Below are 16,319 nucleotides of genomic sequence, written 5' to 3' on the forward strand. Positions count from 1 at the left end.
TAGTACAGATACAGACTTTATACGGTAAGTTTTCTTTTCATACTAATATTATAAAATTATTATAGTTGTATGTTTGTACCCACCCGAACCCGAACCCGAACCCGAACCCAACCCTTATACGAAGTTCCTTACAAATTACACACTAAAGCAAAATCTGCAAAATCACTGGTAGAAACCAAAAATGGCTCCCGAAGTTCTAATGGTAAGAAAATCTCAAAGAATTAGTAGACGTCTCTAAAGTTTATGTATATGATTTCTCAAATCGATTTTTAAATTTGTAATTCTTTTTGGTTGTTGTGCTAATGAAATTTTCAATGGATTCAGGTAGCGGAGAAGCCGAGCATTGCTCTTTCAATTGCTACAGTTCTTTCCGGTGGTCGAGTAAGCAATTCCCGCTTTATTATCAATTAATTTTCGCATTTAATGTGATGCTTGTAGTATATGTGAACATGAAATAGTCAAGAGTAGGTAGTAACGTTTTCATGATCAAATCTTGTAATCAGTATTTTAGCTTGCTTAGCTTGCTCTCTGACTAGGAAAGAAATGAGTAAATGGTGAATTGAGGTCATAGAATTTCATTGTTTTTCTCTTTTGGCATAAGCTAGCTGACTACATAATAATTATTGGATTTATGTTCTCGATGCTTAACATTTTTCCATATTGAATGAAACTGGTTTTTATCTACCTATTCAGAGCAAAAAGGTAGTGATGTTTATTCTTGAGTCAACCCCATAGTTGCATTTTGAGATATGCTAATCTTCTTAGGAAATGATTTTAAAGTGTAGTTGCTCCTACAATGTTCGGTTATGGTGGAATTTGGTAGTACGGATGTAAAGAGGGATGTCTTTGTTTAAATCCTACTTTCCTTTTTCTTTTTCTGTTTTTGGTTTATGAAGGATTTTTATTTTTCCAATTTGGTTCTTTCCCTCCTTATAATAACACTGAGAACTTGAAAGCAAACTTAAAGCTGAATGTTCTCTTTGCTTGGAAAGTTGTTAAAGAACTTCTGTAGATTCGAGGACTAGAAAAATATAGGAGTCGTGGATAGACAATAATTTGAATATGTAGGTGGACATGTTGAATTTGCTTTTCTCTTTGTTTAGTGACTAGTGAGCATATTCTCACTTATGATGGATATATTCTTAATTCTTATGCTTTGGTTTGGTTCCGGTTTCTTTCGTCTTCTTCTTTTCTTTTCTTTTCTTTTTTTAAGTATCTCCGTTCTGCCTGACTTTTGAATTTATTGAAGTTATCTACTAAAATTGCCGGTTTAGTGACTGTGTTTTACTTTCGATAAAATTGCATGACCTAGTCAGGTTTATCAAATTGCAGATGTCAACAAGAAGGGGTAGCACTGAGGTCCATGAGTTTGACGGGATGTTTCTGGGATTTCCCGTGCTTTATAGAGTAACATCAGTGATTGGTCATGTTTTCAGGTTTCCAAATCCTTGACTTGAGAGTATGTCCTTTAGGAAAATTCCTTGCTAGCTAATAAGATGACTTTCAGAATTAATTTTTCTCTCATGACGCTGAGTAAAATACTAGACACTGCTTCTACTTGGCAATCATGCGTCCTTCTGTTAGTTGATATCTTGATCCGGTAAACAAGGTTGTACTAGTATATTTTATTTAAATTCATGCTCGGTTAGAAAAAAGAAGCTATGCATACAAATCTTACTGTTTCAGTGAGAATTTAAATGGGCTCTAAGTTAATCTTTTAGGAGAAACATGCAGAGGATTCTTTCTAGCAAGATCCAATATCAACAAAAAATGGAGTTTAAATTTGTTTGGTTTTTGGAGTGAATGAGGATGCATAATGGAACTGCTCTGACACCTTTCAGTGGCTTGATGATAATCAAGTTGTAGAAAATAATATTTCCCATTGAATCAATGGTGATTTTACTAGTGAGACTGATAGCGTGCAGCTTCCGTGGTTGTCTATGCTCGTGGCAAGCGTGTAGTTGTTAATTATTGAATTAGTTATTATTTATTATTTCCCTATTTCAGTTTATTATTATTATTGTTGTTTTTTGGGGAGTCTAGCCCAACATGTGTGCATGGGCTTTATTAGTGTAGGGTTTAGTATTTATAGTTGGTATTTGGTAATTGATTTTTTTTAATCATCTCTGGGGGATCATTGGATATTTGGACGGCTTTCCAAAGGACTCGTTTGAGGATTTCATTCAGTAATACCAGTTCTTGTTTCTCTGTACGCCTTTACTCTATCAAAGACTCTCTTTAGTGTGTTTCTTTTGTTGTGCGGTCTTCCTTATGGATTGGGAGCTATATCCAAATTTAAAGCCAATGAAACTAGGACTTTTGAATTATTGACTTAAGGAATCGTGTGACATATCTTACACAAATGGAATTAGTCATAAAATATTGTGGAACCAAAAATACAAATAATTGCTTATTTGCTTAATAGTAACATTCAAATTGTAGTGAAGTGGCATAAACCTTTACTTTGAAAGAAAATATTTTGTACTCCCTCCCTCCACGAAACATCTTCCTAAAGGGAGTGGACATGGGTTTTAACAAAAGCAAGTTGCGCATTTGGTGAGTGGACAAGAGTCCCACAAATTAGAAAAAGTGATGATAGTTAATGGGGTTATTTCCAAAAATTGTGGGTCCATTAGTGGTAATATGTGTAAATACTCCCTCCGTCCACCAATTAAAGGCCTAGGGGAAAAAACGCGGGTTTTAAGAAAAAAGTGTATTTTTATTAGTTGAGTGGAGAAAGGATCCCACTTTTTAAGAAAAAAGTGTATTTTTATTAGTTGAGTGGAGAAAGGGTCCCACTTTTTTGTAAAGAATCTTTGACTTTTTTGATTAAATAATGAATAAAAACTTACCAAAAATAGGTAGACCTTGTTTTTGTGGACGTCCCAAAAAGGCAAGTAGGCCTTGAATTGGTGGACGGAGGGAGTACATGGTAAGGGTGATAGTTAGTTGGGTTACTTCCAAAAATGGACTAGGAATAGTTATTAGCTCATCGCGCAAAGCCATCCTAGCGCTATCGCTCATCACACATCGCGACGCGCGCTATTTGAATATATCGCGCAGAAATATATTAAAACATATATATCATAATCATAAGAAAAACATGCATAATATGTTTATTTAATAAAAAGATAAAGTCATAAAAACTTAATTTCAAATAAAAATAAATACCTAATCATATTAAAGCCTCTAATCATCATCCTCATCCTCCGAATCAAGTAACGAACCATCTCCTTCATTATCTTTGTAGAGCTCACTAGCTCAGTGTCAATCTCCTTCATCATCTTTGTAGAGCTCACTAGCTCAGTGTCAATCTCTTCATCATTGCCACTCTCTTCTTCGAAATTGAATGGAGATTCATCCTCTTCATTTTGAGTGAGTGCCTTGGATGTGGATGTAGTGGCAGTTCCCTTGTTTTTAACCACTTTTTTCCCAGAATATGTAGACTTAAGTGCTCCACCAACTCGAGGTTGAGAAGCTCCACCTCGAGATCCCCTGAACATCTTCTTCATTCTCCATTCTTCCTATCATCCACTTGTTCTCATCATCAACCCCATTATCCAAGATGATAGGGTCAATCGTGTCGCGCTTATCATACCTATTACGAAGTGTCCTACTATAATTGATAAAAACCAAACCATTCAAACACTGTTGCTCTATTCAGTTTCTTTTCTTGGAATGAAGTATATCAATTAAGAAAAATGTATTAGATATATATAATAGTCATGTAATGAAAAGATGTTCAAACACACTACAATTGCATTCACAACCCGATGAGCTATAAGTTAGACATAGAATCTTGATGGCCAATTATTGTAGGTTAAGTGTTGATACCCCATACAACCCACACCATTCAGCCAGCGAGATCAAAGTTCTTTGCCTTTTCGCAGTCGGTTAGCAAAATTCCATTGCTTTTTTGTAAATAACCAATTCCTTGAGTATTTCATCTTCTATGCCATCAGAATTGGTCAATTTTGTAATTGAATCATATAATCCGTTCAGGACTCCCACATCTTGAGCCATCTCATCCGGATTGTTGTAGAAAAACTCGGGATTCAAAAAATTGTCGGCTGCATGTAGAGGTCGATGAAGCTGAACATCCCATCCCTTATGTATAATGTCGAAGACATCTTTGTATATATCCTCAACATGGGAAAATGTAGCCGCTATTTGCTCCTTTGCACGATTCATAACCTCATAAATGTATCCCGTAGGAGTTTTTTCTCACCGTTCACCGGTCGAAGGACATGAGTGGGGCGCCTACTTTCAGTGTGTAACTTACAATATTCCAAAAGGAACTCATGAAGATAACGTTTGACATGAGTTTCCCTTGCTTCTCCTTTGCAAACTTGCTCTTATTCCATTTTTCAGAAGTGAACATGCTCTTCAGATTTTGCTTTTGCAACTGGAAACCCCTCAATGTAAAAAATGCAGTCGCAAAGCGAGTATTTGCTAGTCTAATCATGTCTCTTTTGTTTGTAAATTCCCTCAATATGTTCAACACTTGAGTGTGGTTGTAAATATAGCCATTTTGAAGATGTCTTCAAACATTAAATCTAAACAGTGTGCAGCACATGGAGACCAAAATATGTGCTTGTACTTCTCTTCCAACAATTTTCCTAGTAAGTACAAAAGGAAAAATATAGGAATAATTAATTATATTATACTCCATCCGTCCCACTTAAATTGGCACACTTGCCTTTTTTTGTTTGTCCCACTTAAATTGACATTTTCCTAAAATAGTATGTGGTCCCTACTTTCTCTACTCACATAAAATAAGTGGACGCTATTTACTTTACACTCTTAACCCTTTATTCTTAATCTCTGTGCCCAAATCAAAAGTGCCAATTTAAGTGAGACGGAGGGAGTATATAATAGCTATCAGGACCATCAAAACAGTACATACAGCTCACAAATAAAGATTAACTACTACCTGTGTTATCCCGGAAAATGGGCAAAACAGTACATACAATACATCAAGTCTGGACCTGACTTAAAGTTAAAGAGACCTTTAGACCATTGGAGAATAGTTTCAATAACAATTACTTGAATAAGCTATGATTGCAGATCTCGAATAACATAATATGTGACGGTACTTGGCTAATAAATATCCAATAATGATACAGATCATTATTTAGTTATAGTTAATTAGTTATATATTGTTTCTTTAATTTATTTAGTTATTTAGGGCTAGAATAAAGTAATGGGCCAGACTTTTGTGTGGGCTCCAAGATATTTCTTGGGCCTCAAGTTTTTATAGGTCTTTAAATAAGTTAATAGTGAGTTAGGGTTAGGATTATCGCTGCAATATTATTTTGGCCAACTTCTGTTGTAGGCCTCGCAAGAGGAGTTTGGGACAGTAGGCCTCGCAAGAGAAGGGGTACTCTCTGTTTTCTTTGCTCATTATTTATTTCAATTTATTTATTTCAGTTCTCTAGTCTTTGCTTATCTCAATCCCTTCACTCTATCAATTGGTCCGACCTGCCGGATAAAAATAGATGATGGAGAAGACGATAGAGAAGGGTGTTGAGTCTGTTGACTTGAGCTTGACAACATTTGAGCGAATAATGGAGAAACTCAATCGCATTGAGGAGTTGCTGACAATTCGATCAAGAAAAGTGAAGCCCTCTCCCGTTCCATGTAGCCAAGATAGTGCCAAATCAGCCACACCGCATCTATCTCCTGTTTCTGTGATGCTCCACCACATCCACATCCTATTTCTGTGATGACTCCACCGCATCCACGTCCTGTTTCCATAATGACTCCTTCACCTCCACCTCCGGTTTCAGCGACAAGTCTGCCGCCTCAGCTTCCTGTTTCCCTTGATGCCGCCGCCGTCTTTGCCTCTTGTTTCCATGACGACACCTACTTCTCTTATAGAGACAGTGGTCGTGGTGGCTCCTACCCCTTCAAATATACTTGCTGCGTTGCTCCCTACAAGAACTTCATTTCTTTCAAGGGTTGATTCCCTCTCTAGAACGACCATTGCGCCATCAAGGATTTACGCCAGCTTTGATGATCGAGATTGGAAGGAATTGAGTCAATTGACTAAGGAATTTCTCACTACGATAAGCTTATGCAGAATATATACACCCTCTCCAGGGATCACGGTGGAGCAAGGGGAATATGAATTTCCTAATCAAATAGCTTGAAGACATGACATATTTGGGATGTCTTTTGAAGTGCTTACAACCTTGGACAAGCCTGTTTTGAAGTGCGAAGGAATTGATACAGATTACTATTTAGTTATAGTTAATTAGTTATATACTGCCCTTCAAAAAAAAAAATAGTTATATACTGTTTCTTTAATTTATTTAATTATTTAAGCTTAAGTTATTTAGGGCTAGAATAAAGTAATGGGTTTTGTGTGGGCTCCTTGGGCCTCAAGTTTCTGTAGGTCTTTAAATAGTGAGTTAGGATTAGGATTATCGCTATAGTGTAAGTGTTATTCCGGACAGCTTCTGCTGTAGGCCTCGCGAGAAGAGTTCAGGGACAACATTCTCGTTGTAGGCCTCGCAAGAGGAGGGTTACTCTCTGTTCTCTTTGTTCATTATTTATTTCAATTTATTTCTTTGAGTCCCTCTTTTTGAAACTATCATATTGGACAACATCGAATGAAATACCCGCATCATTATTTAACGTTACCCTCCTCTCGTTGTAGGCCTCGCAAGAGGAGGGTTACTCTCTGTTCTCTTTGTTCATTATTTAACGTTTAGTGCTTCAAATAACGTTAAAGTAGAAGACATTCTTATCTCCCTTTTAAATAAAATAAAATATATAACTATTAATAATTTAAAAATACGTACCAGCATAAATATTATTAGAAGCACTATCCGTAACAACTAGCACCACATGCTTTTTTCCCACCTCCTGGATAAATTTGTCTAACAGCTCAAACATCTTCATCCCAATGTGAGAATATTCAGAAGCATAAACAGACTTTATAAACATGCTTCTGTAGGCGTATTGACTAAAAAGTTTATGGGCGATCTCCCTTTTTTATCCCTCCATCCATCACTCATCAATGTGCATCCATACTTCACCTTATGTTCTTCATGCTCTTTCAAAATCAGTTTTGTATGTTCAATCTCCTTTTTTAAGCACGAAACTCTCACCTCATGAAAACTTGGAGGTTTCATGTTGTGTCCGTATTGCCCTATAGCTCAATCCTCGTTTTGAAACTATCATATTGGACAACATCGAATGAAATACCCTGCATCATACATCCACCTTGCATTCTTTTGAACAATATCATCCCTTAATTTATTTTGAGCTTCTTCAAATTGTGATTGTGAAGTTTTGGAACTCTTCGCATTTGGTAGCTTCCGGAAGGTCAGATCCAAACGACCAAACGTGGTTTCTTCAAAGCTACAGAATTTGTAGATGAATGGCCGTTTTCCATGAGATTTTGTTTGTGGAACTTATTCATCATCTTCGTCTTTTTCCATGCCAACTATATCATCAAAGTGAGGAATCACATCCATCAATGCTGCTTCGTTCTTTTTTTCTTCAAAATGCTCTTTCATCTCTTGTCGGATCATAGGAGTAATAATCTTACAGGCTGCTGCGTTTCTGTAGCCTCCGGCTAAATGCTCTTTCAGCCTTGTGAATACCTCGTTCGAAGATTTTAGAGCAATAATAGCATCTAATGATTTTTGTGTTGTTTGGTTCGACCATAGTTCTATGCAACCATCTTACTACATCCTTATCTTTTACATTAGTTGAACTTGCCATAGAATAGAAATTGATTATGAGAAGAGGAGAGGAAGAAGAAGTGATGAATATGAGAAGAGCCTGAAGAGATCAGGAAGAAGAAGCGAAGAACGGTTCTTCAAGAACCAAAGAGTCTGTCAATCGCTTGGGATTAGAGGAAGAAAGGAACAGAAACAATTAACTTTAAAAGAAATAAGAACCGAAGAGTCTGTCATGCAGTTGGAGTTGCATGATCATATCAGAGTCAGACTTAATTTATAAGTAATCTATAACTTTAAACCCTAATTACATTTTAAAAGCCCAAGAGTTGGACGATCAGATCAGAGTCAGGCTTAATTTATAAGTTATCTACAACTTCAAACCCTAATTAAATATTAAAAGCCCAAGCCCATGCAGTATGTAATAGCGATCTTCACTATTAATAATTATGGGACTAGGAAGATGTTTCGTGTATGGACGAAAATAAAAATTAGGAAGATGTTTTATGGATGGAGGGAGTATCACATTTCTTCCTAGCAAGTTGTTTCCTTCCAATTGATATTCATCTATCAATTGACTGGCGCCTTTCTTATTTATTTCCTTAGGAATGTCTTGTTTGACTGGATAATTTATCAACTGAGCAGTTGCAATATTTTAAAAGACAACCATATTGTAATGAAAGCAATGGCTATTTCAATAATTATTACCTATGCCTTGCTTTAATAATTTATTATGGCTCCAATATATCATGTATGACTGAAATAATCTGTTTCTAAAATTCTAGTGTAGATTTTCCGGGTCGTTATCAAGACTGGAATGCTACTAATCCTTTGGATCTCTTCGATGCACCAACTGTCAAAACAGAATCCACGCCGAAGGTTTTTCTTATCTCAATGATTCACTACATTTTGTTTAATATGTTATAACAAGTCTAATACTCCCTCCGTCCACCAATTCATGACCAGTTTTTTCATTTTTGTCCGTCCACAAAAACTTAGCCCAATGGTAAGTTTATCCCTCACAACCCTCTAATTTTAATCCTCAATATTACCTCTTATTTACCAATATTGTCATTCTGGACCCACCATTCAACTAAATTAATCAATTTAAAACTGCAATAAGGTGAGACCCTTATTCCACTCACAACACACTCAACCAATTTCTTAAAACTCGTGCCATTATGAAATGGGTCAAGAATTGGTGGACAGAGGGAGTATATATTTAGCATGTAAATATGGCTATTCTTGATCAAACAAAATTATTAAAGAAGAAACTTCTATTGCATTACTTTCCCCATTTTATTTGCAATCCATGTGATAACATAAATTTTCAGGTGCTTTTTTGGTCTTTGTTTCTTTTGGGTGCTATCCTGGTGGTTTCTGATTTTATTTTCATTATTTCTGGTGAATTCTATGCTTTTGGGGAAAGGCTCATATTGTTAGGCATTTGAACCAAGAAGCTCGTGGTTGCGGGCACTTGGTATTGTGGCTGGATTGTGATCGTGAGGGAGAAAATATATGCTTTGAAGGTAAATTTTTTATTGAATGGCTCTCATACTGTCATTAACCACATTGAAAATGTTCTATGCTTTATGGATGTGGTGTAATCACCTCAAATTACCCTGCACTTGTGTAATTACGAGTTAATACCTGTATATGGCACTGTGCACGCCAATGTGTCTGCAGTGGAGGATTTCAGTCTTGGAGGAAGTGTGATTTACTTAGAAGTGTTATCCATATACAAATGACAAGAGTATAATGCGCTGGAAAATGCTCATAACTATAGAAAACCTAATTATTCTGGGGAGAAGCTTTTGTTGGTTGAATGATAATATGGATACAGTCAAAAGTGAGATCAGAGTTGCTTTTATACCTTGTTGGCTTTAGATAAAGGAGCTATATGTACTAAAAGATGAGGGGTAACAATTTAGACAAGTAGATGGATGTTATACGGCAACAGTTACATAATATTGACTATCTTCATTCTTTATCTGAAACCCTTTATGTAGAAGATCTCTATAATTGATAAGCATGCTAGGAGAGAAGAACCATATAAAAAGAAGACCTCATAATTGTATCTAGATATTAATAAAGTTGTGCAAGTGGCCGCTGAACAGATTTCTGCTGAGATTTTAACTCTGTTATATCTGATTCATTGTTAGATTGCAGTTGGACATCTAATTGCTGATCCCTTAGGTTGTTTATTTCATGTTTCATGTCCAGCTAGAATGTCCTAGATGAGAAAACTTGGCATTATTGAACAAAGTTGTTTGTTTTTTAATATGCTTGCCCTTTGTCATTGTTGATAATTAATGACATAAGCATGATAGCTTAACTACCTCAAAATGAATTATTTTTCTGTTTGGTTCTGGGCTGATATTCTTGGTGAAACAAAGTTCTTTCTTAATTTAAATATTTCTTTGGTTTCAGTAATTGAGTCCACTGGTTTCCAGTCAAAGGATGGAAAAAAGGTTTATCGTGCTCGATTTTCATCTGTAACTGAGAAGGATATTTTGAAAGCCATGAGTAACCTTGTTGAACCTAACAAAAATGAGGCACTGGCTGTGGATGCTCGGCAAGAGATAGATCTCAAAGTTGGAGTTGCCTTCACACGGTTTCAGACGAGCTATTTCAATGGGAAATACGGAAACCTTGATTCACGAGTTATTTCGTCAGTATCTCTCCCTGTCTAAAGCATTCTAGATTTTTTCTTCGATTTCTTCTATGTCAAGTTGTGTTAAGCTGTAAGGCTGATCTTGAATAATTTAGACAATAGTGTTAAGAAACAAGGAGTTAATGAAATGACCGTAAGAACCAAGATCAGTAGCGCGTGATGGGGAAGTAAAGGTCGAAATTGGACAAGGGAAAGTTTCATGGAGGCTTGCAAGCGGGATATTGTCATTTTCAACTGCAGCTCTTCTTCTCAATTATTGTTGACTCCATGTGCCACTTATGCAGGCATTGAAATATATGTAACAGGGGAAAAAAACTCAGGACGTTCTATGAGGTGGTAAAAATTTGCTTCCGGGAAGAGGATTTAATTTAACAAGGCTAAGGACCTGAAGGTGGCTTAGTTAAAGTGACAAATTTGTGTCAGCGGTGAAGGACCAAAATTAATGAAATGAATAGCACTCAAGCACGTGCAACTATTGAAAAAACAAGAAGTTAAAAGAAATTATCAGAAGAAACTTGCTTATTATTGAATTAGAAAACTGAGGGTTAGTTGGCTCTAAGTAGTACTTAAGTTGACATGTTCTCGATTCAGAAGAATCAGCAGTTTGTGTTATTCAATCCCTGCTAACATGTTTGCTACTCGTTTCTTTCTGCAATAATACCAAAAGTTAGCTGACCTATTTATTTCTTGGAATCCAAGTACTCAGTTACCCGTCTAGATTACTATAAATTGTAATTATATTGCAGAGCTCAAACTCAACTTTTTGCATTGTAACTTATATTGGACAATCATGAGGCCCAGTTTGTTGATGATTCAAACAGACTATTTGCCAAAATTAATTAATGGAGAATGACTGCTAGTACTTAAATTACTTGTCATGCATTCCTCTCTATGATTTCTGTGGCTTAATAAAATGCTTTAATCATGTCAGTAGTTGCTTCATGTTAAGTATTCACTCTTTCTCTACTGTAAACTATTGTTGATAATTGTTACCCTTACCCATGATATTCAGTTAGCAGATAACTTTTTGGTTGCAGCTAAATTTTCATAAAGTCTTTACATTTGTGGGGTGCATTTGTTACTTAGTTACTTGTGTGATTCTAATTATTTGTGTAACTAGTTTAATTCTACTTTCAGTTACGGGCCGTGTCAAACTCCAACTCTAGGCTTTTGTGTGCAACGACACCTAGATATTTCCACTTTTAAGCCAGAAAAGTTTTGGGCATTGCACCCTTACATATTACACCAAGGGTATGAACTAAAATTACAGTGGGAGCGCCATAGAATATTTGATTCAGATGTAAGGTTCTTTTTCTCGAATTGCCTGTAATGTTCTATTGTGTGATTCTCATATGCTTAAAGTCATGTTAATTTCTCTGATAACAGTCAGCTCTTATGTTCCAAAACATTGTAAAAGAAGATGGAATGCTGAAAGTTGTTCGCATATCAGAAAAACAGGAGTTGAAAAGTCGCCCTACTGGTCTCAACACAGTGAAACTTCTGAAGGTTAGTTCATGCCATCTTTTGTTTTTCATAAATTTCCTATAGATTCTATTCACAATAATTTATTTTCTATTTCCTGATCTAACTTTGTTTTTACCGCAATCTAAGTTCAACTGATGGATGAACTCACAATATCACAGTCTGAATCTTGAAGAGAAGGGGGAAAAAAACCAAAAAAAGGAAAAAAGGAAAATTAAGAATAAAAAGAGCCTAAATAATCTTTGAAGTTAAATCTCTAATTTGAATTTGTTTCTCAAATAGTTCAGTATGAAATCATAATATAGATTGTGATTGTGTCTTGACTATTTAGATAGCTTCAAGTGCTATGGGCTTGGGACCGCAGCTGGCTATGCAATTGGCTGAGCGTTTATATACACAAGGTTTCATCAGGTTCAAGATTGTCACTTTCTCTCTTATATATATATATGTATCATGTATGTATATGGCAGCATCATCTCTTTCTAGAATTGCAAATCACGTGTAAATGAAACCTATGTAATTCAGATTCCTAGTAAGTTTTTGTTTGTTTTTCTTGTCTTTATTAATTTTATATTAACTTTTTTCATGCATCGGGACATTAACAGTAAGCTTTTATCTACAAATTAACATTATTTATGCATTTTATTATGGACAATCTTTTAGGGAAACAATCATAAGATTCATGGTATCCAGAATTTCTGTGTTATAAAGTATCTCTGCTCTGCAGCAAAGTTGTAAAAGTCAGTCTAGGCATGGTAATGCCCATAGGAGCTCCTGGCCGACATGCCATTTAATTTTAATATATTTCAGGCCCAAAAAGACTAAATGGTTTGATGTTTAATAACATTATGCTAATGTCTTCGACAATGCCGCTTCAACCTATATAAAGATTTTCAGATGTACAAAAACAGCTTTAAAATAACTATCAACATTAATTACTAGGGAACCAGGGGTCATGTTCAACACACACCTAGCAAATGCTACATTATTTTCCTGCGGGACAATATATTAGTTAACAGTAAGCACTATTATCTTCCCAGTACCGATTCTAGTATTCCTTCTGCTGCACAACTGCAGCTGTGAATATAAAGGATTCTAGATATATCTTTGTTAGAGTATTGAGGACAACAGTGTGATAACAAGTAGATTGGTGGTCTTACATTGTGACCACCTTCTTATGGTCTATTTTCATCCTAATTGAGGTATTCTTTGTTGGACGTGTTGTTTCTTCTTGGTGCTACTGTAGCTATCCCCGAACAGAGAGCACTGCATACCCATCTTCATTTGATTACAAAGGTGCGCTTGGAGCATTAGTCAGGAATCCAGAATTTGGTAATTATGTGCAGCTGCTGCTGTCTGATGCCTATCACAAGCCGCGCTCTGGAACTGATGTAGGTGATCATCCTCCAATAACTCCAATGTGTTCAGCTACCGAGGATATGCTAGGGCATGATTCGTGGAAACTCTACCAATATATTTGTCAACATTTTCTGGGAACTCTTTCTCCTGAATGCAAGTACACTAAGAGAACGGTTGAATTTGAATCTGGTGGCGAATCATTCCATTGTGTTGGGCAGCATGTCACGGTCAAAGGATTCACATCCATTATGCCATGGTTGTCAGTGACTGAGAAAAACATACCTCAGTTTACTGAAGGAAAAAAAATTGACATAGTGCGAATTGAAGTAGAAGAGGTATTGACCATTGGCATCAAAGAGCTACTTAGTTACCTTCTGAATTATTTGCTCAATTTTCTTTCTTTTGGTATTGAAACAGCAGATGTTATATATGAGTTTTGAATTGATGTAGCTGATTATAATTTTGTTGCTGTTTTTGCTAGCTAGGTTTAACTCTATGACTTTCAGGGGAGTACACAGCCTCCAGATTACCTTACAGAAAGTGAAGTTATATCCTTGATGGAGAAGAATGGAATAGGAACAGATGCATCCATTCCTGTACATATTAACAACATATGTGAACGCAATTATGTACAGGTATGTAATCTTAATTCACTCTTTCTATGAAATTGGAGCTCATGAATGAGCTTCCTGCTGAAATACATCATGAACCCTTGTGGTAGAAAACCAAAAAGATAAATGAAAAGCACAAAATAGAAAAAAGGAAAGAAATCCGAGAACCAGGGGGTGGGTACCTTATTAGGTATATGTTTGATGCAGAAGAAGTGATGAGTAAGACTCTATTGTATGTCTATATTTGAAGGGCAGGTACAAGCTGGAAGGAGATTGGTTCCTACTGTTTTGGGTATCAGCTTAATAAGAGGCTACCAGTGTATAGACCCAGATCTCTGTTTGCCTGATATTCGGAGTTTCATTGAGCATCAAATTGGCCTTGTTGCTAAAGGTCAAGCAGACCATTCCTTAGTCGTGCAGCATGTGATAGAGCAATTTAGAAGGAAGTTTAGCTACTTTGTCAAGCAGGTACTTAAGACTGTATTCTTTTATTTTAGTGGGAAGCATTTTTGTTTGCAAATATTTTTCTTACTCTACATATTCTTCCCTTGGTTAAAGCCCTCCCTTGAATTGCCAAAATGTTATTCTGTTGACATCGTGAAGGTAGATGATCTATGATATTTTTCGAATATATGTGTCATTTCTAGTTTTTGCTTTTACTTTCGTTTGTTGTTGGGTAGTCTGTTTCTTTAGATCATAGCTCCCATCATATTATGTTTGTTACAGTGTTTTTCTTTATAGAATAGCTGAAAACATGGATGCATTATTTGTTTCATATCCTATATATTCTCTTCGATTAACTTGTACTCTTCGTGCAAAACCTCCGTCTTGCTTACGTAGATTGAAGACATGGATGCATTATTTGAAGCAGAATTTTCTCCACTCTCAGACTCTGGACGAGTGCTTAGCAAATGTGGCAAATGTTTGCGGTACATGAAGCTCATATCTTCCCAGCCATCACGGTTATATTGTGGGACATGTGAAGAAATTTATTACACTCCTCCAAAGGGTACAATCAAGGTAAACACAAATTCAGTGCATTGGACGAAGTGCACTGAAACAAGGGTACAAACTTGGATCATTTTAATAAAACAAAACTTCGCATACGGAAACAAGGTTACAAACTTGAATCATTTTAATAAATCAAAACTTCATATTTCCGAGTCTTGTTTATTGTCTGTTCACTTGATCTATTCTATATCGCAATAGTTATCCCAGATTATGGATATGATGCTTTTGTTTCATTTCAGCTGTACAAGGAACTTACCTGCCCTTTGGATAACTTTGAGCTTTTGATCTTCTCCTTGCCTGGCCCAGAGGGTAAATCCTTTCCGTTCTGCCCTTACTGTTACAACAGCCCTCCATTTGAAGGGATAGACAATTTATACGGAGCGGCTAAAACTGCTGGTGCTGTCAAGCTGGGCAAAGGAGCTGGCATGCCGTGTTTCCTCTGCCCACACCCTACATGCCAGCATTCTATGATATCCCAAGGTGTTTGTGCTTGCCCCGAGTGCGATGGCACACTAGTGCTCGACCCAGTCAGCGCTCCCAAATGGCGGCTCTATTGCAATATGTGCAACTGTCTTGTCTCCCTTCCTGAAGGCGCTCATAGGATCTCGACAACTAAGGATCATTGCCCTAATTGTGACTCGACTATCTTAGAGGTGGACTTCAACAAGAAGACTACTCCTTTGAAAGATGGCGGCACTCTGCACGTCGGGTGCATTCTGTGTGATGAACTGCTGCATTCACTCGTGGAGATGAAGCACGGGAGGTCGTTTTTCAGAAACAGAGGAAGAGGCCGGGGAAGAGGACGAAGAGGAAGGGGCAACAAGAAACAGCAAGATCCGAAAATGAGCTTCCGCGATTTCTAAAGGAGTGTTTGTTGTATGTAGATTGAATCTGTAGTGGTTTTCAACATGCAGAATAGTTGTAGTTTTTGCAATTTTTTTTTTTTTTTTTGCAAAAATTTTGTGAATCAGCATGATTTCTATTACTGCCAGTAATATCTTCTAGTAAGACTATGTTTATTAATGACCCTTAAAAAACCTAATTTTTTACTAAAAAATTTATTTCTCTTTCTTCCACATATACAATGTATAATTTAATTAAATTTTATAATTTTTATACTTTATTAATAACTCACTACAATCTAAATATTACTCCCTCCGTTCATGAAAGAACTTCCTAGGAGAGAGTGGCACGGGTTTTAAGAAAAAATATTATTGAGTGTATTGAGAGTAGATAAAAGGTAGTTGAGTGTATGGGGAGTGGTGAAAATGTGTTATAATTAATATTGAGAGTGGTGAAAAGTGAAAAGTAAGAGGATTATAAGTGGTGGGGTATAGTCCAAAAATAGGTAGGAAGTTCTTTTGTGAACGTCCCAAAAAGGAAAGATAGGAAGTTTTTTCGTGGACGGAGGGAGTATTTTTTATTATCTATTATCATATTTTTTAATTGTAAAATGCAAAATGACATTATCTCATTTTATTGAAAAAAAGT

General features: G+C 36.3%; 1 protein-coding gene across 3 annotated transcripts; it reads left to right on the plus strand.

Annotated features, from left to right (window-relative positions):
* Nucleotides 1–93: 93 nt before the first annotated feature.
* On the plus strand, nt 94–15,906 carry LOC131001345 (DNA topoisomerase 3-beta). 3 transcript variants are annotated; one of them, XM_057927711.1, is made up of 14 exons: nt 94–202; nt 325–381; nt 1,333–1,436; nt 8,477–8,570; nt 9,121–9,220; nt 10,122–10,362; nt 11,503–11,665; nt 11,752–11,871; nt 12,179–12,258; nt 13,094–13,541; nt 13,713–13,841; nt 14,073–14,285; nt 14,658–14,837; nt 15,068–15,906. In XM_057927711.1, the coding sequence occupies exons 1-14, from the start codon at nt 182–184 to the stop codon at nt 15,689–15,691; spliced, it is 2,574 nt and encodes an 857-aa protein (XP_057783694.1). In that variant the 5' UTR covers nt 94–181; the 3' UTR covers nt 15,692–15,906. The 3 variants fall into 3 exon arrangements, with proteins under 3 accessions (XP_057783694.1, XP_057783695.1, XP_057783696.1); XM_057927712.1 differs by lacking the exon at nt 94–202 and having other exon boundaries at nt 329–381; nt 1,317–1,436; XM_057927713.1 differs by lacking the exons at nt 94–202; nt 325–381 and having other exon boundaries at nt 1,349–1,436; nt 8,482–8,570.
* The last annotated feature ends 413 nt before the right edge of the window (nt 15,907–16,319 follow it).

Source organism: Salvia miltiorrhiza, chromosome 8, assembly GCF_028751815.1.
Source record: "Salvia miltiorrhiza cultivar Shanhuang (shh) chromosome 8, IMPLAD_Smil_shh, whole genome shotgun sequence".
NCBI classification, from domain to species: domain Eukaryota; kingdom Viridiplantae; phylum Streptophyta; class Magnoliopsida; order Lamiales; family Lamiaceae; genus Salvia; species Salvia miltiorrhiza.

Bases quoted from the DNA above. Each gene is read 5' to 3' on its own strand.
- LOC131001345 (XM_057927711.1), top strand. From the start codon at position 182: ATGGCTCCCGAAGTTCTAATG. The intron at 382-1,332 runs GTAAGCAATTCC...ATCAAATTGCAG, and splicing joins CAGTTCTTTCCGGTGGTCGA to ATGTCAACAAGAAGGGGTAG. The intron at 14,286-14,657 runs GTACTTAAGACT...TTGCTTACGTAG, and splicing joins TTAGCTACTTTGTCAAGCAG to ATTGAAGACATGGATGCATT.